This window comes from Ambystoma mexicanum, chromosome 6q (genome assembly GCF_040938575.1).
Source record: "Ambystoma mexicanum isolate Mex_15411 chromosome 6q, UKY_AmexF1_1, whole genome shotgun sequence".
Classification (NCBI taxonomy): Eukaryota; Metazoa; Chordata; class Amphibia; order Caudata; family Ambystomatidae; genus Ambystoma; species Ambystoma mexicanum.
In genome coordinates this window covers 1343345949-1343368505 of record NC_090937.1, presented here as the reverse complement: position 1 = coordinate 1343368505, position 22557 = coordinate 1343345949, and the positions used below count along the sequence as shown (strand labels likewise).

The 22557-nt window shown below is 44.0% G+C and overlaps 1 protein-coding gene across 2 annotated transcripts in view; it reads left to right on the top strand.

The window, feature by feature from the left end:
- The first annotated feature begins 209 nt into the window (after positions 1-209).
- Positions 210-22557, top strand: part of LOC138516662 (proton channel OTOP1-like) — a 169186-nt gene continuing 146838 nt past the window's right edge. The window contains exons 1-2 of one of the 2 annotated variants that reach the window (XM_069631961.1): positions 210-413; positions 1039-1441. In XM_069631961.1, the coding sequence (XP_069488062.1) occupies positions 1069-1441 (373 nt within the window). In that variant the 5' untranslated portion in view covers positions 210-413; positions 1039-1068. Of the gene's footprint in view, positions 414-595; positions 676-1038; positions 1442-22557 lie in introns of those variants that run through there. The other variant, XM_069631960.1, reaches the window with a different exon arrangement.

The following is a 22557-nucleotide window of genomic DNA, read 5'->3' as shown; positions in this document are numbered from 1 at the left end:
AGGTGCTGTAACATTAACTTGGACTGCGCTCGTGGCCTGACTGCGGAATCGCGGAGCTTTCGGGGGTTTAGGCTGGAAAGTCGCTTTATCCTCCCTCGCGCGCAAACTGCTCCACTGATGTCGTGCCTGTGAAATGCTTACGTTGCGTGGATCAAGGGCCGGATGATGACTCCGAGTCGTCTTTACAAAGCCGTTCGACGAGGCACACAACTATTACCACAGACAGAGAGGAAACCTGGAGAGAATAGGCCTTTTGTCTCGGGCTCCCTTCCCCTGGCGAACAGCGTCCACCCGCTCGCCACACACTAGGGTGACTCAATGATTTGGAGCACTTCATTTAGGCGGCCAGTTTCCTCAGACAGAGAGAGGTCTGCAGCTCAGTGTGCTGGCCCACGCAGCCCTGGAAACCCCAGGTATGTCTGCTATAAGCTGAAGTTGAAGGATTGGAGATTTGCTTTCCTGTGTCTGTAGGTGTGTTGCCATTGAAACCCAACCTACCTGCACACATGATGCTGCTGACGTTTTTATGTTGCTTACCGTGCATATAAAAGATCAGGGAGTAATTACTGAGAAAAACACAGGCTTTAATATCTGTGAAGTATTTGGTGTGTGGCGCGCCAGTCGCCTACTTAGCGTCTACCCTGCAGCTAGCGAAGTACCCTCTCCACGTACAAGGTAAACTATTCTAAAGGGGAAAGACCCTTTAGTGATCGTCACTCACCTTGCATTGCAGCTACCTGTCATTAATTTGCTTTTATGTATTTTTTTTAATAATCTAAGATGATGGTTAAGATGATGTTGAAGGCTCCCCCATGGTTACATTGCCATCAGCCCAGTTCCAACAGTTGAGGGTTTATGCTCTCACTCATGGCGTTTGAAAACAATAAATGAGAAATCACTGATTTTTTTTCCTTAATTCATTTGGGCTTTTGTGAATGGTATTCCTTTGCACACGAATTCCAAGTCTTACTTTGTGTATGGCCTTCCTGACTGGTCCTAAATGTTGGCAACTCTCTTTTTCTTTCCCACTGATTTCAGATTTCCGACATCAGAACACCTGTTGGCAGCATGGCAGAGGACAACAGGCTGGACATCATATCCCTGGATGCTCATTCCATGGCTGCGCCAAACTCCCCTTCCAGCCTGCAGAATAAGCCTCTTGAACGAAGACCTCAGTTGATTGTAGCTGAAAACTACCCGCAGAAGAACTCAGAGATCCGGAGCAGCCAGTACGGCTTCAATGTGTTCCTGGCTGGCATTCTGCTCATGTTTGCATGGGCGATCCACGCCATGGGAATCAGCGAGCGGGACCTGTTGGCCTACCTCATCACGCTGATGCTGATACAGCTCGTTTGGATGCTTTGGTACATTTTTAGGAGCTACTGCCAGAGATGCTTGACCAAGGAAAAGGATACACATGCAGGAGCGCGGTGGTTGAGATGTGAGTAACGTAAATCTTTTCTTAAAGTTGAATGAAGGTTTCCTTTAAGCTGTGTGGATCCTGTAGAAGTGTTACAAGGAAACGGTAAAAGAAAAGTAATATCCTAATTACAATTCTTTTTTAGCCTACATGAACACTGGTTCACATCTCTGATACTTATATTGTGTAAAGCTTCACAAAGGCAGAACGACTGGTGAAGTGCCTGTAGTGGCAGTTCTGCATCTAGAAGAATGAACACAAATACAAAGTAAGAATACCTTAAGTTTATTGTTTCAAGATTCCAACAGGTAAGGGACAAGTGATCAATGGGTGAGGCTATTCTTGGAAAACCAAAGCGGTCATGCACGCCATCATCTACCCTGCATTAAGAAAGCTTGAGATTGCAGATGCTGTTCAAAACGAGGGCGCTTCTATGTGGTGTAAGCGTGGATCAGGGTATATCTCGTAGGGTGAAAATGACTGCTCTCCACGACTCCAGGGTCCTTACCAGCGTGCCAAAGCAGACTGGTGAACAGAAAATCCTGATTCACATTCTTCTAAAAGAAACTGGTTTCTAAAGAAAACAGTGCTGGGTCCATAGGATGTGAATCTCTCTGTTAACGCGTGCCATTCCCCCATGCGTCACGCAGCAGAAAGATGGAATTACACATAAGTATGTTTCTGTCTTAGAATGAGCCTCAACAGATATTAGCCCTAAGCATAGTGCTTACACAAAATGTTCAGTTTGTCTGAAGGGATTGCGTGACCCATTCTTTTGAAGGCAGACGTACACTCTTGAATCCCTCTAAGTCCTTTTATTCGTTTTTTTGTATAGCAGTGTCTAAAATCGACTCTTTCTGACAACACACAGCACAAATTATAGCTGAACCTTTCAAATGGATGTGCAGAAAAAAGAGCGTTTACATTGGCAAAAATAATCGGCAAACCTGTACAAAAACGTTGAAAACCAGCAGATTTGCTGTAATTGGTAGCTGGTAAATTGGTTCAGACTTCGATTTGTAAATTTCATATTGGTTGGGAACTGCCTAGATTACTAAAACGTCATTATATTTTGACAATTTTGGATTTGTTTATATTGCTGATGGATGAATGAGACTACACTGCATTGCCGTTGTCAATATCCTCCCTTCTCTGATAAGCAGAACTGTGAAATGACGAGGCGCACGGTCGAGCACTCCTCTGACAACAAGCGCGGCACTCACAAGCGCGCCATGCAGAACTTGAAATTGAAGGCTCCGGTCTGGGCTACGGAAATTAAAGGGCCAGCAAATGAGTAGCTTCAAAATGAGGCCCGCATTCCAAAGCTGGACAAGGGGCCTGGACAGTCTTTCATCCTTCCAAGCGCGATGATGGAATGGGCACACGGGTTTCTGGAGATAAACGTGTGAAGTGTGCAGGCAGACAGAATGGAGTACTGTGCGAAGTGCCAAGGTAACCGGTGTTATACAGCACTCTTAAAAAAATAAAAATAAAATAAAAATAAAAAACCTAGGAGTTGCTGGTTGAGCTGCCTTAAATACGCTATATACCCATATCGATAAAATATGTTGTGTCTATGACGTTTCCCAGTGATTTCATTTTGCTGCTGCTGAAAAAAACCTAATAACACATTTCATGTTATTTTAAACTGACGCACGTGCAGGTGTTTGACCGCCCCATCTTTGAAACGCTACCTGCCCGTAGGTGCATTACTTCTTTGCTTTTGAGATTTCTTGAACCCGCTGTTGTCACCCTCATTCTCAAGGGCTACCTCTCATTATAAAGCACGCACCCCGGCGCGAGATCGAGCAATTAGCCGCCTCAAAATGCAGGAGCTGATGTTTGCTAAAGCCAAACATTCAATGATTCAATAGAATCGTGTAGCATTCCAACTGCGACAGCATTGGCAGTCCTCGTCTGTGTTATTACGGCCCTGGAGCAGACCGCGCCGTCAAATGAAGCTACCCACATGCACCGAATGAATAATGTCGCGGCAACGAAAAAAATTCTAAACATTTCGAACGAAATTTAATGCTGGCATTTGATCAAAACTACAGGCGCAGCGAAAGTCTTCGAGAAGCCTATTAGGAGGAAAAGTTGGTAAGCTGACCCAGCTGTGCTTGTGACAGTCGGGAACATGCACACGCGATTCGCCGTTGTCGGAACAGCTGGTTCCCAGACCCACCTTGTATTACCTGTAAGGAGTCCTTTTGAAAGTGTCTCATCAAAGCGTTCCGCCACACCCGGAAACATATACATTCTTTGTGGCAGTGAAAAAGGCACATTTGAATACTGAATACTGTCGTTGTAGCAGAATGCATCAAACTGTCCCAGGGCCTCTGGTTTGCAGCAATTGAGCGGGATCTGTGCTCGTCTTTACCTCTCGTACACTGACTCCGTCATTGTTGTTACGCCGTGTGGTTTCTCTGCCTTGCCCTATTTAACGCTCGTGCTACTGTCCATGAGCCTGCTCTGCTGTCTGCCCTGTTCAGCTGTCCCTGTTCAGCTGTCACTCATCCACGCATTTGGATTGTAATTGGTTATTTATGCTTAATACCCAGAGGTTTCTAAGCATGGACCCGGGGCTCTTACCTGTGTTGCGCCCCATCTGTCTTGGTTCCAAGGCACGCGCTTTGCCCCTGAGCTATCTTATCTTGTCTTATCTTAATCGCATTTGTAGACCGCAACATAGGCCCAAAGGCATCTTTCCGCTGACCGAGATGGAAGACATGTTAATGCAAGGCCATCTCACAGAAAGAGCACACACTGAGTGAGATGTCAAAGTCTCACAAATGTGGAATAAACTGCGTAAAGTAAAAACACTGAACATGTTAATATATCAAATTAGCCTCTAAAAGAAGTACCAAACTATTTATACGTGGGAGCTTTAATAACTAATAAACTGGATAAGAGGTGCTTTTTGAAATATGGCAAAAGCAATGGCCACATTTAAGCCAATAAGGATTGGTATCTGAAGCCCAGGGGGTTACTCAATGGAAGGGCTGGTAAAATGATGTCATGCATGCATTGTTCCTAGTATTTTGTATGGACAGGAGGTTTTTACTGTAAAGGAAACTGCTTGGCTTGACATCCTTGAAGGGAGACTATGGAAGAATATTCTAGGTTTATCCCAATCTGTCTCGATGCAAGCACTTTGCTTTGAATTGGGACTCATTTCTCTCAACTAGAAGAGAGGTGGCAGCATGAAACTTCTATGTTAAACTGATGATGAGTAGGAGTAACCGGAATCACCCTATTCACCCCTCTTTAGAATGTTTTTAAGTTTCCTCTCCAGCCTTAAGGCGATGGCATAACAAGATCATACATTTCCTTGAAGAGATTGACTGCACGTGTCAGCCAGAGGAAAACTTGGCCACTAAATTAACAGAAATAAAAAATAAAAAAAAAAGGCTGGAATCTGGGATCATAACAAACGTCTGATGCATTTGGCAGGGACATCTAATTATAAAACATTCTCAAGGCAAGCCGTTCAGGTTAATACCAAGTGTACTTATATGAAAAATCTACAGAACTGTACAGGAAGAAGATTTATTCTTTTCCTAAGACTTAATTAACTCCCTACGTTGGCCAATAGAGGAGCATGGCTTAAGATTCCTTTTAAAGATCGTTTATGTAGATCAGGCAGGCACATACTAACCGACTGTTGTAATCTATCCCTGATTTATGAGAAAGGTTTGTTTAGACGAGTGCAAGATATTCATTTTATCAGTACTGATCAATTCTGGGCTACGGTGTTTGCAGGTATTAACTCGGTCATGAATTGCAATTTATTTTATATGTGCCAGCAAATTATGAATATTTTAAACAAAGCGTAATCTTGTATTAACAAATAACTACATTTTTAAGCTATGTAATATGCTCTTAATGAAATGAACGGCTTTTTATATGTCAAATGAAATATGCATTAACGTGTATATGTGAAAATGCATTAAAGGTTATATTTGACTAATAAAACACAATAAAAATAAAACAATAAAAAATATATGAACAATAAACAAAAATGTGGAATAGGCTATTTAAAATGGAAATTAAGAAGGAATAATACACTACCAACGAGTGGAGTGAATGAGAGGGGAATTCAGTAAGGCCAGAAAGTATTACAATTGGGGTTATGTTTTTAAAAAAAGTAGGGAGGGCGAGGAATATAACTAAAAGCAAGAAAAACAAATGACTAAAGTGCAATGCGATGGCTGGGTTTGAAGTGGCTCGATTGGCTACAGCAAGTTGGCCTTGTGGTGTGATATGGGTTTCATTGAAACATCACAGTACAAACCTGACACTCAATTGCTTTTGTCGAGTTGATCGATAGGTAAACAATGTTTAGTTTATTGAGACCTTCCTACGAAATACAACATGGCTGCAAGCGACATGGATGCAACACAGATGCCTACTGTGTGCACTGTACACAGCCAATTGAGCTGCAATATGCCCAGTGAAATCCCATCTTAAATCTGCGCATTGTAGGTGTCAAGGATCAATGATGCCTGTTTGTCCATAGACACCCAAGCTGCACCACCTGATGACAACCAATGAGGCCAAAACATGTCTGGGGTTGCTTGTGGTCTGTGCAGAAGAGATGGGACCAAGCAGTTTGGGCTGCAATTCACCTTTTGGGGTTGGACCAAGTCTGATTTGCATATGGTTTACTTTTGTGAAATGGCCTGGCAGGCAAAGAACAACAGCCTGGAGGGTTTCCCAGGGCAATGCCAGAGGTTCAGATTAATTCAAAACTTTCCAGCCATCACACCCTTTGTTTTGCTTAACTCACCCCGATGGGGACGAGTATGCCCAGATGTGGGTCCCGTGCCTGTTGGGCCTAGAGACTCAAGCTATACCTCACTGATGACGCCCAATGAGGCTAAGTTGGTAGTGGCCTTGTGCAGGAGTGATATGACCAAGGCCTGTTGGAAAATACCACCCGCCCTCAGTACAGCCGTAGCAGACAACAGGCATGAACAGTCCCCATACAGCATTTTCAAGTAACATTCACGGGCCTCCCTTTACTGCCTGTGAAATAACTGTCTTCCCGTGACTGCTCTCTCCACGGGCCGGCTCTGGTACCTGACTTGGGTCCCATCTTCTGCTTTGTTCGGCCCTCCCAGCTCTCCAACCAGTGTTCGCCTGAGAAAGTAATGCAATCGTGTTTCTTCTCCTTCTCACTTTGTAGTTTTGATACTCCCAACCCCTAATTCATATTTGTTTCGATTCTATCAGTGCAGCACTACACGTTCCAGAATGCTAAGGGGATTCCCAGAAACTGTCAGAGCTGAGGGGCTGTTCCGACTGCCCTCAGACTATCAATGCATTACAAGGTTCGTCTTTTGGCAGAACCTTAAGAGTGTGTTTTTGGAGAGGGAGGGGGCGTTACGTTGCTGTGCACGGACCATGTTCAGTAATGGGGGATAGAGTATGTTGATAATTCACTTGTTTGTAGTGTTGTCTAAAATATGAGCACCTTCCACGGCATCCTCGTTGGATTCCCTCACAGTGATAGCTCGGCTGAATAAGAGTACAAACAAGTGGGCCGAGGCTGCCCCCTTATATTCTTGTTGAGAGATCAGTCAGTCCCACTTAGGCCCGTCGGGCGGTGAGAGGTGGGTGGTGTCCATTTAAGCATGAAACCAGTAACCCATCAAAGTCTCATGCTGGGCAGCAATAACTGGTTACTACTGTGCATGATGTCTATCTGTTTTCATCCCTGGGGGTTTTCTTCACACTACGTATTGCTAGGTCTGGAAAAGATCCGGGACTAAGCTAAAGTTGGGACTGTTGGGACCCGCGGCTAGCTAGCCTTTTGGTTGCATCCCCAAAGCTTCTATCCAAGGCTACAACCAAAAGACCCAGGGTAATAGCCCCCCAGTCCCTCGCCCCCCCTAGCAACACCTCTGTGTCTACATCTCATTGCAAAAACCCAGCACTGCCCACCGTTCACCTGAGTTTACAGACAACAAAACAAAATCCTCGCCGTGCTACACTTGCAGGATGATGCAGCTTGTTTTACATGTGTTTTTTCTGTAGAGAGCTGCAAGGTCCCATCTCAGGTTGGGCATTTGCTTGTCCCTGAAATATTACAAAAAGGGGCTTCCACACAGACTCCTTTTCAGCGTGCCTTTAAATAGGCAGGATAGTTTACAGCAAACTCAAAGTTATTAACTTGTTGGGTTTGATAGTTCAGGCTTTCAAGCTCATGTCACTCAGCATTCTGGTACTTGCAGTCCTACAGCCACACAGGCAAAATGACACAGAATTCGAAATGAAGTAAGGTAAAAGCTAGGATCTCTTTTCTACCTCCCATGGATCTCCTGGCCTCTTTTGTACCTCCTAAGGCAACCCCAGGCTCTTTTTTACCTCGATATGCATTCCCAAGTTCTTTTCTAATCTCCACAGCACTCCCAACCTCTTTTCTACATCCCCCGGCACTCTTGCAAGCCTTGCCGCAAGCCATATTCAACTTGACCACTCTCCAGTCCTCTGCAGCATCCCGCAACACTGGTTGTGCGCATTACCTGATCTGCAAACACATCAGCTTTCCAAGACAGCAGCACAGCCGGCAATAGCTGAATCTATAGCCTTAGTAACAAGACTATTCCCATTTCCCATAGAGATATCCATTAGCAATCCCGAAAACCTCCCTCTGGCAGATAACACATGTGGTACCACTGTGCACACCAACCTTTACCTCACTGCCTCACCAACCTCCTCCCCAAAAACCATCACTCGCTCACACACACATTTCCCTTGGTCCCTCATGGGGCGAAGAGGCTGGGCCACTAACATATCTACACCTGCCGACACGCATCTCCTCTTCCGACCAATATCAGCCATCGCTATGACTCACCTCTTCCTCACTCTACAAGCATCATTGCAGCTCTCATTTTGTCCCTAGAGCTCCTAGGCAAAACTACTATTGTGAATCTTTCAATAATCTCTTCAATGCCCTTGGTTTGCCACGAGCCCTATCTAACCTACTCTGTTTCTTCCCACCCTCTCCTATCAGCCAGTACATCATACCCAGCTTTGCCCAGCCAGCACATCACCACCACCCACACCTCATTGTTCTAGCCATCACATCCTTCCCATACAAAACAGATCCATCAACACCCAGGCTGGCTCATGCATCCCTTGCACTCCACCACCATCTTCCGCCCCACCCTTGTACTTACATCGCAATTCAAGGCTCTCATCATGCACACTACCAGCTGACTCAACCCATCTTCCCTCAAGACATGACTTGTGCACCTCTGCCTGCGCACCCACCACAGCCGCCCTAACACCACCTCACCTCCCACATCCTACACCACAACAACCGCCCTACTCCTGCCCTTCAGCCCTTCTCATGCACACTTATCAATTCTTGCTCTTTTCTAGCCCATGCTATAGACATTCGCAACCTCATCTCTAATCAGAACATTGACCTTCTTACAGTAACAGGTGCATGGTTACACCCTGCAACTGGCCCTGCTCCCTTCATCGCAGCAGATTACCCCATCCTATGTTGCAACCACCAAACGCATAAAGGAGGCGGAATCGCACTCATACAGAAAGCGCTCTGGATCTCCAACTCCTACCCACCATAGTCCTCCTGTCGTGTGAACTCCACATCAGCACCAAGCTTATACACTCAGATCCCTCCACCATAACCTTGAACATTATTTACCTCTGTCCAGGCCCCACCAACTCCTTTGAGAATGACCCAATGCAGCTCCTCAGCACAAACATCAAACCTAGATCCAAAACACTAGTCTTAGGAGATCTGAAACTGGGACTTAACAACCCATTCAACAAAGATGCCACTTGGCTTGCACATTCCCTAGATTCGCTGGGATTTTCCCAACACATCTCCAAACCTACACATCAACAAGGTAGGTCACTTGGCTGGCTGGCAGACCACAACTGAAACCTATGCAAACAAGCTATTACGCCCATCCTATAGTCAGACCGCCACACCATCACTTCCAAGATGCTCGCTACTTCCACCAAGATCAGCATCACCCACTCACTCCCCCTCGCCATTACAAGATGCTCCCACAACTTCACCAAAGATAATCTGTAACCCATCCTCACAGTAGATCCCACCATCACATCCACTCTACCTTTCAACCCTTCTAATCTGGTTGACATCTATAACTTCGCCATCCTATCAACCATGGATGCCATTGCAGTCCTTAAACCACACAAAGGCAAATCTTCCACCCATACCAATCGTTGAGAGCTAAAAAACACACCCTCAAAACCATCTGGATCAATTCCCCTCTCTCACCAACAAGTCCAATTTCCTTCAGCTCTGCAGGGAATACAAGGAATACAAACAAGCCATCCTCTTAGAAAAAGCCTTTTCCCTTTCAGCAGGATTTCTAAGGCCCAATCACACTCACGTGAACTTTTCTCCATCATACGTGAACTGGAATCTCTAATGGCACCGATCTCCAACTTCATTAAAGATAACGACTGGTGCCAAAGTATCCAAGACGCCCTCACCACATAATCGACACACTCCAAATAAAAATCGAGTCCAAGAGAGCTTCCATCCTTGTCAAAAATAACAAGCTGGATCCCACTCCTCCATCTGACTGCCCACTAATGCCCCCAGCTTTTGTTTCACGCCAGTTAAAGAAACTGAAGTGTCCGCCCTTATAGCTAGCCTGAAACCCTCCGGCTGCCAGTGTGACATTTGCCCTGCCCCCCTTATCAAGCTCTGTGATTCAGCCCTCACCCCTATCATCACCACATTTATTAACTCCTCATTTGCTAACAGCTCCATACCCTTCAACCACATGGAAACATGGATCTCACTACTCATTAACAAACCCTCCCTTGACCCAACCATCCAACTAACAACAGGCCCATCACCACGGTCCCCTTTGTACTAAAATTTATTGACTGGCTAGCTTACATCCAAATACAAGCATCATTTAAACTGCATAATGACCAACCAGGGCTTGGCGCAGAATCTACTTTCCTGGATCTCAAAAATCAGATGGATGACATCCGTGATGCAGGCAACATGGCCCTACTCCTCTTACCAGATTTGTTGGCAGAATTCGACCTGGTCAACCGCAAAACCCTTTGCCGCCAACTCACAATCGCAGCTAACTTCTCCCCTGCAGCCACCAAATGGGTTGCATCCTTCCTCTTTGAAACAACAGCACAAGTATACGCAGGCAGCACAGATGCTCACCTGACACAAGGCCCTTGTGGTGTCCCAGAAGGCTCTTCCATCTCTCCCACCTTGTATAACATCTATACAAAGCCTTTATTTGACCACCTTGTCTCTCTGGGTATCTCATTCAATAACTATGCTGATGAGACTCAGATCCCCATGACTCTCTCACGCAATTATGAACATGACTCCCAAACAAATCTCCAAAATATATGGCATTATCCAAACTGAGATGGCCATGCACCAACTCTGATTAAATGATAAGACAGAGATCCTGATCATAGGGCCGCTCTCCCGCCTCGCCAAGCTGATCCACACTACGGTGCCTTCAAAATCGATGCGTGTACCATTCCTGTCTCTGCAGCTGTCAAAACACTCTGTCTACCTTGGCTCCAGCCTCTCATGTCCCGCCAATGCTTTTGGCACCTCGGCTGCCTACACAACCAAACTCCTGAACGCATCTAAACACTTCCTCTACTCAAAAGACTGCCTCTCTGCTCGCTGGTATCTCAGAGCGGAATCTGGACAAGCTCCAAATCATCCAGAACAATGCCATCTGAGCAGCCCTGGACTCTCCAAACGAGCCCATGTCTCATTTCACAGAAAGGCAGCCCACTGGCTCCCTGTCAGAGACAGAATCAACTTTAAAAACTCTCGATTACCCACTGCTGCTTTTTCAACTCTGCATCACCTTACATGTCACAAAGGATATCTAAGAACACTTACACTAGACCTACAAGCCTCCCCTACAGCCACAGACTCACTACCCCATGATACAAATGCAGCCAAGCCAGAGGATCTAGCCAGAGGATCTCGCTTCCCAGCTATTGCTGCCCGCCTGTGGAACAATCTACCTGTACACCTAAGATCAGAAAAAACTCTTACTGGCCTTTCAGAAAACAACTTAAAATGGCCTTATTCAACTGACTCACATCAGCCTTGACAACAGCAGACACGTAACCTGTCCTGATGACTTTGTAACAATTTTAATATGACCTAAGGTCATGTACCAACATATTGTACCATGTAATCTCCCTCTACCTATTCCCCTACCCTTCTCCCGTGCCCTTGCCTGTCCTTAACCAATAAGCGCCTTGATGCCCATGGGTTTGTACGCTATACAAATACAAATATAAATAAATAAATGTGCAGTAATTTGGTAATATGGACTAATACACACGAATATTAAAGCTACATATGGTGATCCATTCTTGTATGAAATGTTTATTATATTACAGAGATATCGTAACTATATTTTTCTTAGTGTACTGAGGAACAATGCTATGTGATGCCACTTCCTATTTTGTCAAGTGGTGAAAGGCTCTGTGCCATCACCTCCTGTGATGTCACATGCGGTGGGCTCAGATGACATCACTTCCTATGATGTCATTAGCAGTCAAGGGTCATGTGATGCCACTTCTGCTACCCCTGGAATTTTGGCGAAATGACGTCCCTGCTATCACACCCTTAGTTTTACTGATGCCATGGATCAAGCCAGGAGTTTCAGGCCAGAAACCCTGCTCACTGAATGTCCAGAACAGACCTTGTGATTCATGTAAAACACAGGGAACGGAATAATTTCTGCCTTTTCCTATATGGTAAATATGTGTTGTTAGTTCCTTATGTTTGTGCCATTGACCCCTGGTTCCCAAGTCAAGGTGTTGCATCTTGTACCTCATAATTTCCTTAGTGGATTACCTTGCCCAATTTATTGAGAAGAGTGCACCTAGTTGGCTGCACTCTGGAGGGTAGAAGGGGATCAAATCAAGGAGTAAGGATGTACTGAACACGGTCATGACTTGTCTGCATGAGATCTCCAGAGGGAAGGTGGGTCAGGACCAGATTTGTTCAGTTTGCTGGATGTCTGTAATCCTGAGTGAATCCACATAATTAACTATTTGGCTAGTAATACGCCTGTAATCTTTGAATATGTTGATCGCCCACCACTGTTTGGGTGCAGGACAACATATTTGAATGATTTCAACCCTGTTGTTGGTACTTGTGACTGGTACCATTATGTCATTTCCCCAAAAATATGGAGCATCTGGCACAGGTACTTTTAGTCATATGATGATTTGGTGCAGAGGCATTCTGAAGATCCTGAAAACATCACCCTGATGGAGAAGCTATGCTTGGTACCCTTGGGAAACTGTCTTTCTGAAATACACACTGAGAGTCCAGGACTGTTGCTCACTAAGCTTGTCACTGAGGTAACAGTAAGGATTTGACTACTTATAGAGAGGATCTGTGAGAATCGAGATGAACTGAAGCCAAACAAGCTGCAGATCTGCAGCTGAAAAGTCAGTCCAGGGTGGTGCCTGTAGGGACTCCAGAACATGCTGACCTCAGTTCCCATACAGAAAACAAGTCCATCTTTGTTGAAAGTTGACACACCCATGGTGCCTCTGTTACTGTTTTTCAATTCTTGGAGCCGACAATACCTTTACCTGTCCCACCACCAATGGAGCCATGTGTACACTACCTTCTGTTGCCCCTCTCCCTCTTTCTCCTTCTTTCCTCTTTTCTCCCCTGATGAAGTCGCGAGACAAGTCCGATCTATGAAAGCCTCATCAAAACAGGGCCATCCCTGTTCCTCTAAAAATATTAAGGACCACATTGATACCCTCACTCCGGCCCTGGCCGATTTCTGCAACCTCTCCTTTGCTCCTGTGTCTTTCCCCTCCACGCCAAAGCACTCCATTGTTCAACCTTTCTTCAAGAATCCCACAGCTGATCCTTCTTGCCCAGCTAACTATCGACCAATTTCCATTACTCCCTTTTTGGGTAAACACCTGGAAAAGCTGGCCATCTCTCTGCTTAACCTTCATTCTGATTCTGTTGGCTACCTCCTTGACCATCAATCTGGCTTCAGAGCTGCCAGAAGCATGGAAACTGCTCTCCTGAATATTCATGAAGACCTGCTCTGCAACCTTGACTCTAACATTCCCGCTGTCCTCATCCTACTCGATATTTCCTCTGCTTTTGACATGGTCAACCATACCACCCTGCTCAACCGTCTCTTCGTGATAACCTGGGTATCACCGATCAGGCTCTGGCCTGGCTGACCTCTCTGATCGGCCCTCCCAGGTACAACATGAGTCCTTCCTATCTTCAACATCCCTCTCTATGTGTGGTGTTCCTCTGGGGTCCAACCTCTCGCCCTGGCTTTTCAATCAATACCTGGCAACTCTTGCCTACTGCATCTCCATTTTCTGCTCAAATGCTGATGACACCCAACTCATTTTCAGCTTCCTTCAGCCACCTCTTCTCCTTCCCTAATCTCTGATTGCTTAATTGCCATTTAGAGTTGGTGTGCCGCCAATGATCTTTGTCACCATCCTTTCCCATCACTCTCTAGCCGGCCTCCCTTGGCCCTCCTCCTACCCCTACCTGAGAGGTCAAGCACATCAGGGTCATCTTTGACTCCACACTTTCCATCTCTGCACGTAGCTCTGATGTTGCTAAAAAGTCTAACTTCTTACTGCACCTCCTCAGAGGTACTCTGCCTTTCGGTCCTTCCCTCAGAAGCTCAATGTCTCCCAAGTTCTGGTTCTCTCTAGGTTGGTCAACCGTAACAGCCTCTTTCTAAATCTACCTGCCTCCACTCTCCGACCTTCACAACTAATCCAGAACAGGACTGCAAGACTTGTCCTTGGCCTGAAGCCCTGGGATCGTAGCTCTCCAGCTCTGAAATCCCTTCATTTGCTCCCAGTGGATACAAGGATTAAATTCAAAACCCTCTGCATTTTCCACAAGGATTTCTTGGGTCTGGGTCCAAAATAGCTTCAACTATCCCTCGGTAAATACCTCTCCTCTCGAGCCCTTCGCTCCTCTACTTCTAAATCCCTCATGATCAGTCGCTTTTCAAGGAAACATACTGGGGGTAGATCTCTATCTTTGGCTGGAGTCTCTCTTTGGAACATCCTCCCTCCCACCTTGAAACTTGAGGAGAACCATCTCCAGTTCCGGAAACTCCTCAAGACCTTCCTCTTCACTTCAGCCTTTGCCCCTCATCTCCCCTGCTGATCTGTTTTCTCTCTCGGCACCGTCCACCTGTCCACCCTCTATCATTTGGGCCCAGGTACCTGCTCACCCTGCCATCCTCCTGGACTGCATCTGGTTCACCCCTTGCACTGGGGTCTGTATCTGTACCCATAAAGTCCCCACCAACTTCTCTTCTGCACTTATCAAATTTACCCCATCTGACTAACCAGGTACTTGCCACTTGCTGGCTGCACTACCACTGTTTATTTCACCTTTTTATTTTATTTTACTTATTATTTATTCTGTTCTCTCCTCTGTTTTGCACTTTTACAATCTCCCCCCGTCCCCTTCCATGCACTTCCCCCTTTTCCCTTTCCCATGCACTTGCAGGTTCTCAATCTCACTGGGTTTAGTAAGATCATATTTTATTTTTGTTCTCCCTTGTACCTCTCCCTTTGCTTGATCGCACTCTGAAACACTTGCGTATGAGCACAATATAAATACAATATCATATCATATCATAAGCACTAGACCAGCAGTTCTGCAGTGTACCCCTATATTGTTGAGCAGTACTGTGTAGCCCATCAGCCACTCAACTACAATGCCAACTTCACAGCCACAAATGGTCCTCTTCGTGATGAAGACCAGTGTCCCTAGAACCTACAGAACCTGCAGAGAGAGACTGTGACAGACTGTGACTGATAAATGTAGACGTTTTCTTTGACCATAGGTTTAGAAACCGAACTAGGAGGTACCAGTCAAAGATGTGATGTGAACATTTTGGACCTGAAAACTGTTTATGAGTCCTGACTGTGAGGTACCATTCTCGTTACTTTGATGCATTTGACCAGAATTCGGATTCGTTTCTTCTGAGACAGCAAGGGGTCAGAGATCCATGAGGTAGCATAAAAGCATGACCCCTGACAACCTCTTTCGATTAGCATTCTGCAAGTCACCTTTGTGTTCTCTTTGCTGCCACATCGTGGCCCACACGGGGTTCATCTCCTCTTTCTCCTGGTAACGTCCAGCCCATTCCCCATGTTTTTTCACCTGTCATAAACTCTCCCCAGTTCTTCCATGCACCATTTCCCCTTTTTTCTTTTTTCCCTTTTTCTGTACGCATCCTAAGCACAGCTGCACGAGGCACATTCATTCTTCTTCCCTCATGGGGGAGTCTATTTTTGCTCTTTTTATGCTTAAGGTTGGCCTTTCAAATGGGACACACCTGTCAGCCCGTATTGTTTTTTTACTTTCCTGTGGTGGACAATCATTTGAACCCGATAATTTATTTTGGTCTCCCCCCATCCCACTACTGGCCCTTACATGAACCTACCTGACTCAAGCAGTTAACAACTGTCCACGGAATAACATGACCCATTCCCACCCTGCTATTGATGTCATGCTAAGCTTGCACAGCTTTAAGATCATCTCTTGCTCAGCCAATGAACTTGCACGTGGCTTAAATCTGGAAACCTTTGTTAGTCTAGAATTGTGGTTTTGCAGAGACCGGTCTGTGAACTTTGGGGTGGGAAGGTCGTCAGTAATCCTGTTATTGCATGTTGAATCGTTTGCATCCTAGTAAACTGGTAGACATGCGGTAGACGTGGTGACTACCCAGTTGAGACTAACTTTAATGCTTATCTTCTCTGGAATGCTTCCACTTTAAGACTAAAGCCCCGATTCACAGAGCGTTTTCCAATGGGATTTTGCCATCATAAAATGTTTCAGTGAATTAGGCCCTTGGTGTTTTACTAAAGAATAATACTTGTAACTGTACATTAATTCTATGCATAATAAAAAAAAGAACTAGACAAGTTTTTAAAACCCTACCTGTGATAAAAACAATATTTTTATAATAGGAGATAGATCTGAGCTTTGGAGCTCCTATGTAAGCATGAGGGTGGGCAATTAATGCAAAACTCAAGCTTTTAGAGTTTAGATAGGTTTCACCGAGGCAGAAATATGCAGGTTTTTCCTGCATTTTCGGAATATGAGGTTCTACTGGGTTCCATGTTGTGTCAGTACAAAGACAGGTGAGTAGACATTCAGGACAGATAATCGGATGGTATTTTAAGAGACAGGACTGGCTGCGGGATGTTAGGGAAGAGATTTATAGTAGAGTAAAGTTAGTGTATAATTAAAATGATAATGAGATAGAGTTGGATGGAATTTCTTTGAGGGGTAGGGTGCACATGATTTGTGGGTGTAGATGTGTATATTGTGAGTGGAGAGGCAGTACAGTCCAATTGCATTTTGTAGGCATAAGAGAAGGCCAAAGCACTGAGAACCCAAAATACATTTAATAAGAATGGGAGAAAGCCATAACACTGAGAACCCCACTTGCATTTGGTAAGCATAGGAGACGTCCAAAGCACTAAGAACCCCGTGTGCATTTAGTGGTATTAGAGGGAAAGCCAAAGCATTGAGATTGTACAAGCATTTTATTGGCAGAGGAGAGGGCCAGAGCTCTGAGAGCTTCGTGTGCATTTTGTAGGCAAAGGAGAAGGTTAATCCACTATGGGCTCACATGCATTTATTAGGAGGAGGATAATGCAAGGATGAGGATAAGGTAAGGCACTGAGAACCTTACGTCCATTTACTAGTCATAGAAGAGGGCTAAAGAACAGCATTTCCTACCAAAGCACTGAGAACCGCCCTGTTTTGTATTGACAGCAAAGAAGTAAAAAATCAAAATATATTTAAATGAAAAACATATCTTTAACAAACTGCATCTCCATCTTTACCCTGGAGATCACTACACTCATGCGTGCATCCAAATTAAATAGTTAAATTAAATAACCTCTTACCTACCTACATGAATCTCACTATTATAAGTCCACAAAGCCATTTACTTTCAAACATTCACTCTATATTCATATACATTAGATTCTGCACATTTTAGACTATATATATCCTTTGCCTTTTCCTCAATCTATCTACAACAAGTACTTTTTTTGGGTAGTGTTTTACAAGATACAAGGGTAAGCATTTTTCGCTTTGAGCAAGATCTTGGCATTAGCTTTTCTCCAGTATCGAGACAAGCATGGTGTCAGAAAAAAATTACTTCAATTCAGAACAATTATTTTCACTTAACACTCAGTGCGAAGCTGTAAATGTGGAGATTATGTGTAAGCCATGTGTCTTAAACAAAGGCTTGCATACATAAGTTCCTATAAATTAGAATTGACTTTTGCTCATTATGAGAGTACTGCTTGCAATCTGTTCATATATGTGTGTGTGTATGTGCAGTTCTCCTTGAACATGAATAGATTCCTTTCAATCAGATTCATTTCTGGTTTTAAAGAGGCCTGCATCTGATGGGATAGGGATGTAATGTTGTAAGATGCACTATTCTCCAGTAACAGATACTTAGTGGAAATAAACATCTCTCTTACATTATAAGGACAGTGCAATGTCTTAATGAATATTATTCTTCAATCATGCCTTTCGTTGCAAAACAATCCACTCCATACTATGGTCTCCACCGGCGGCATTAACTGCACGATGTTATCATCTAAATGACTCACCACCGGCTTTAACCACTAACTTTATTCACAAATAATACGTAACTTTACAAAGGGAAGTTACCCTAATCAAATTAGACAATTCGGGAATTTTTGATGATTTACCATTGCAGATGTTTTTGTTTATTTCTTTATTTATTTAATTTGTTACACGCCCAGGCCCTGGGGTACCACAGCATGGTTACAGTAGTAGTCTTAGTAGTTGGTCATACATTAGAGCAGCATGCAGACAGTAACAATAGGCTAAGAAGGTCATACAGGTTAAGCAAAAAACATAGTTGCAGTATAGGCAGGTAAGCATTCTACTGGTTCAGGAGTGCCAGGGTACTAGTATTGGTTAAATAACCATGTTTTCAGTTGCTTTTTGAAGCCGGGGAATAAGGTCTCTTTTTTATGTTAATGGGGAGGGAGTTCCAGTGTTTCGGAGCTAGAACTTGGAAGCTACTACCCCATACTCTGGTATTGCTGTAGCAGGGTGATACTAGGAGTTGATTTTCATTAGATCTTAGTGTTCTAGTGGTTTCTTTTTTCTGTACTGCATTATTAATTATTATTACGGAGGTCTTGAATAAACTCCATTTGATTCCACAACTGCGTGTAATTCACTCGGAAGACTTTTCTTTTGTGGAACCACTTACTGTCTGCAATCCCAATGTCACTGCCCTGCACTGCTGTGTTATGGCATCAGCCCAACTGATTCGATCTCATAAAAAATGTCTTTTGCAAGTGGGGGTAGAAGTAGATGCCTGTAAAGAGAAGGAAGATCCCTCACTCCCAAGTACTGAGTGTGTGGCAGCTCAGAACAAGGGTGGATTATCTGCCCAATCTATGGGAAAGAAAGTACAGATGGTGGATATCCAAAATACTTTGAAATGGTTGGCAGATTCGCTTCCTATGGTTCTACAACAAACATGAGATTTTGCCATGTTAAGTTGGAATACACATGGTCACCAACATTTTCTTACCAATAAGGGTTCCTTATCACTGATTAACAATTATCCCATCATTTTATTACAAGAAATTTGGCTGTTGCAGTTTACAGCCTTTGATGGTTATACCACACACCACACTCTAGCTAAGAAAGGATTAGGTGGACGCCCATATGGGGGCCTAGTTATTGGGGTTTCAAACAAGATCAAAAGCAAAATGATTCCAGTGGACAGCAATTATATCTGTGCGGCTGTTCTGACCCTTAGTATAAAAGCAATGTGGGAAGAAATATTGTTAATAAATTTATATACTCCCCCAAGCGCTAAGTATAGAGAACACATACAAGATACCCTCCACGATCTTTTGAGTAATTGGAAATTAACTAATGATAGATACTTTGTTATTGTGGCTGGGGATCTAAATTGTCGGATTAATAGCGGGGGGGTGGGATCAGTAACAACCAGAACTTAGCGAACAATAGTCTCTGGAATCAGGCTTTTACTGATAGTGAGGAGATGTGCTGGAGGGGTTTCTTTGATTGTTTGGATCTCGAAATAATCAATGGACGAACAAGAAATGACAGACCCGGAAAATTCACTTGGAAGAATGGGAGAAGTGAGAGTACCCTTGATTATATTTTCACTAGTGTGGAGATTGCAACAATTGTTAATGATATGATGGTGAAGGATTGTAAATGGAGTGACCACGACCCCTTGATATTGACTCTGGGAGACAGTTCCCTTAGTGTGGAAGTGGCAAATCTGGGGGATCTCATAATTAATCACCCTTTAAGTTGTATTTCTTGGTCGGCGAATAATGTTAGAAAGGCTTCTAGGGCTGCCGGTGAATGGGGGGTCGAACAATCAAATATGTTCATGCAGATGTCACCTGAACAAATTGAAAGCTGGATTAGCAAATTCTCTGGTTTACACGGTTCTCGTAAAGTGGGGATGATGGTGGGTAAGGTGTCACGTGAGCTAAAATATGACTGTGCAATCAGAGATAGGAAGCGTAACCTCAGAGGTGATATTAGATTTATTAGAAAGGGTCCTGACCCCAGAAGTGTTATAGCTCTTGAAACAAGAAAGTTGAAGGCTGCTTACCGACTATGGCTAAAAATGCATAAAAGATATAGGAAATTGGAGAGATGGCAGCATATGGTTAGAACACTTTGCGGTAAGAACACTCGCAAAATTTGGTCTATATTAGGAGAAGTGAAAGGGAAAACCATCTCCAACATGGTGAATCCTGTAGGGAGTGATGAATGGATTTCCTTCTTGGGAAAGAGGAATGTGGGGATTAGTTTGTTTTAAGATCACAACCCCCACTGTTTCCAAACCTCTATCCCCCCTTTTTTGTATCTGTAGAGGACCTGCAAGACAGAATTAAGGTATTAAACACCACACGTGCCCCAGGGCATAATGGCTTATCAAATGCAGTGATGATTAATAACCCTCCCTTTTGGGCTAACCTCCTTAAAATTCTGTTTGATAAAGTACTGTATGAGGGTCGTGAACCAGTATCTTGGCAGGCAGCCATTATTATACCTGTTTTTGAAAAGGAAGTAGGACTGAACCAGGGAATTATCGCCTCCTATCTATGTTGGACTGTTCTGGGAAGATGTTTGCTGCTCTCATCCTTAAGGAACTGCTAAAATGGTTAGAGGAGGCTGGTATATTAGACCAATTCCAAAGTGGTTTTAGAGCCGGCTACTCTACTTCTCATAACATATTTGTTATGAATGCTTTGAGAAGTAAGGCTTTGGCCCGTAACGACCCCCCACTCTACGCTTTGTATGTTGATTTCAGGGCTGCCTTTGACTCAGTAAATCACACCCTCCTATCGAATAAATTGAGGAATCTGGGCTGTCCCGAACCCCTACTATATTATCTTGAGCTCTTACATTCCAATAATACTGTCCGAGTTAGGTTAGACAATGAGGGCTCAGTAACTAAATCCATTCCCCTGAGCCGAGGGGTAAAGCAGGGCTGCGTGACAGCTCCTACCGTATATAACTTGTTTGTTTCTGATGTACCCAAGTGTCTTTTAGGGATTAACAACTGCCCCCCTAAGATAGGCCCCTGCCATTGTCTTATTCTGGTGTACACGGATGATTTGGTGATCTTGGATCACACCTTTAGTGGAATCCAAAGGTCTGCCAATCAGCTATGGCGGTATGCAGAAAATAACGAACTTGTTATCAACAATAGCAAAACCAATCTTTTGCTATATACTGCTGGCAGAGTGGCCAGACCACGAATGAAGATGGGTCAGATCGATATTGAATACACTTGTACGTATAAATACTTAGGGGTTGAGTTTGACAGTAAAGGAAATGACCTGACTTGTATTCAGGAGCGCAGAACCAAAGCAGCCCAACCTACGGCCCTAATTTACAAGTTCACACGAGATCAGTGTGGATTCTCAATTTGGGCAGCATCTATTGGGCAGTTGTACATTCAATGTCTGGCTCCTATGGTAACATATGGTTTAGACCCTCTGATTAACATGAATTTAGGATGGCTACAACTTGTGGAGGGTCAATTCTGGAGAAAAATTCTTGGCCTTCCCCAATGTATCCCTATGGCGATAATTAGACTTGAGCTAGGGATCTTTTCTCTTAAGGCCATGGTTTTAAGGAAAAGGATGGAATTCTACATCAGGCTCAATAATAAACCAACAAATAGGTTTCTTATGACCATCAAGGAGGACTGCATGGTGGGTGGACTGGCTAAATTTGAGAATCAAATTTTTTCTTTGATTGAGGAAATTAGTTGGTCACAGGAATGGGGTAGAGAAAACCAGCACCTGTTCATCAGTATGCACAGCCGCCTCAATTTATGGGATTGGCAGAGTAATTTTATTCATCTCAGAAGTCTGAAAAGTTATGGCTTTACTCTGTTTGTACTATATACTAATGGGAAGGTGCAACCCTATTTAAATCTATGCCCATCAGAACATCTGAGGCGATTTATACTACTTCTGCGCCTTAATCATCTTCCCGTCCTGACGACCTGTGGCCCAGAATTGGGTCTGAATATAGCAGAAAGATATTGTAGGATTTGCGATCTTCCTACTGAGCCGGAGACGGCTTGTCATGTGCTGACGAAATGCTGTAGGATGTGAGCAAAGCACAGGAAATATCTTGGTGAGTTCATTCACAATATAGATTACCTGGATCAGGCAGATTTCTGGAAGCAGTGTGTTAACACTCTTAATCCTAAACTGCACTTAGCACTTTACCAGGTATGGCGTGACGCCACTACTCATTTGAAAATAAGTCAGAGGGGGGCTCTCCCTGGTGCGTTGTGGCTCTTATTGTATGTTAGTATGAAACGATTAGTTTTATCTGTGTGAATATGAAGAGGGTTTCTCTTCTTTTATGAATATATAATCATGTTTTGCACCTATATACAGCATCACCTACTTATCAACTATACCAAGGATTTTATAAAGGATTTTATCCTATTTATTTTATTATGTATTATGCCTTGAATGATTGATTGATCTGATGTGAT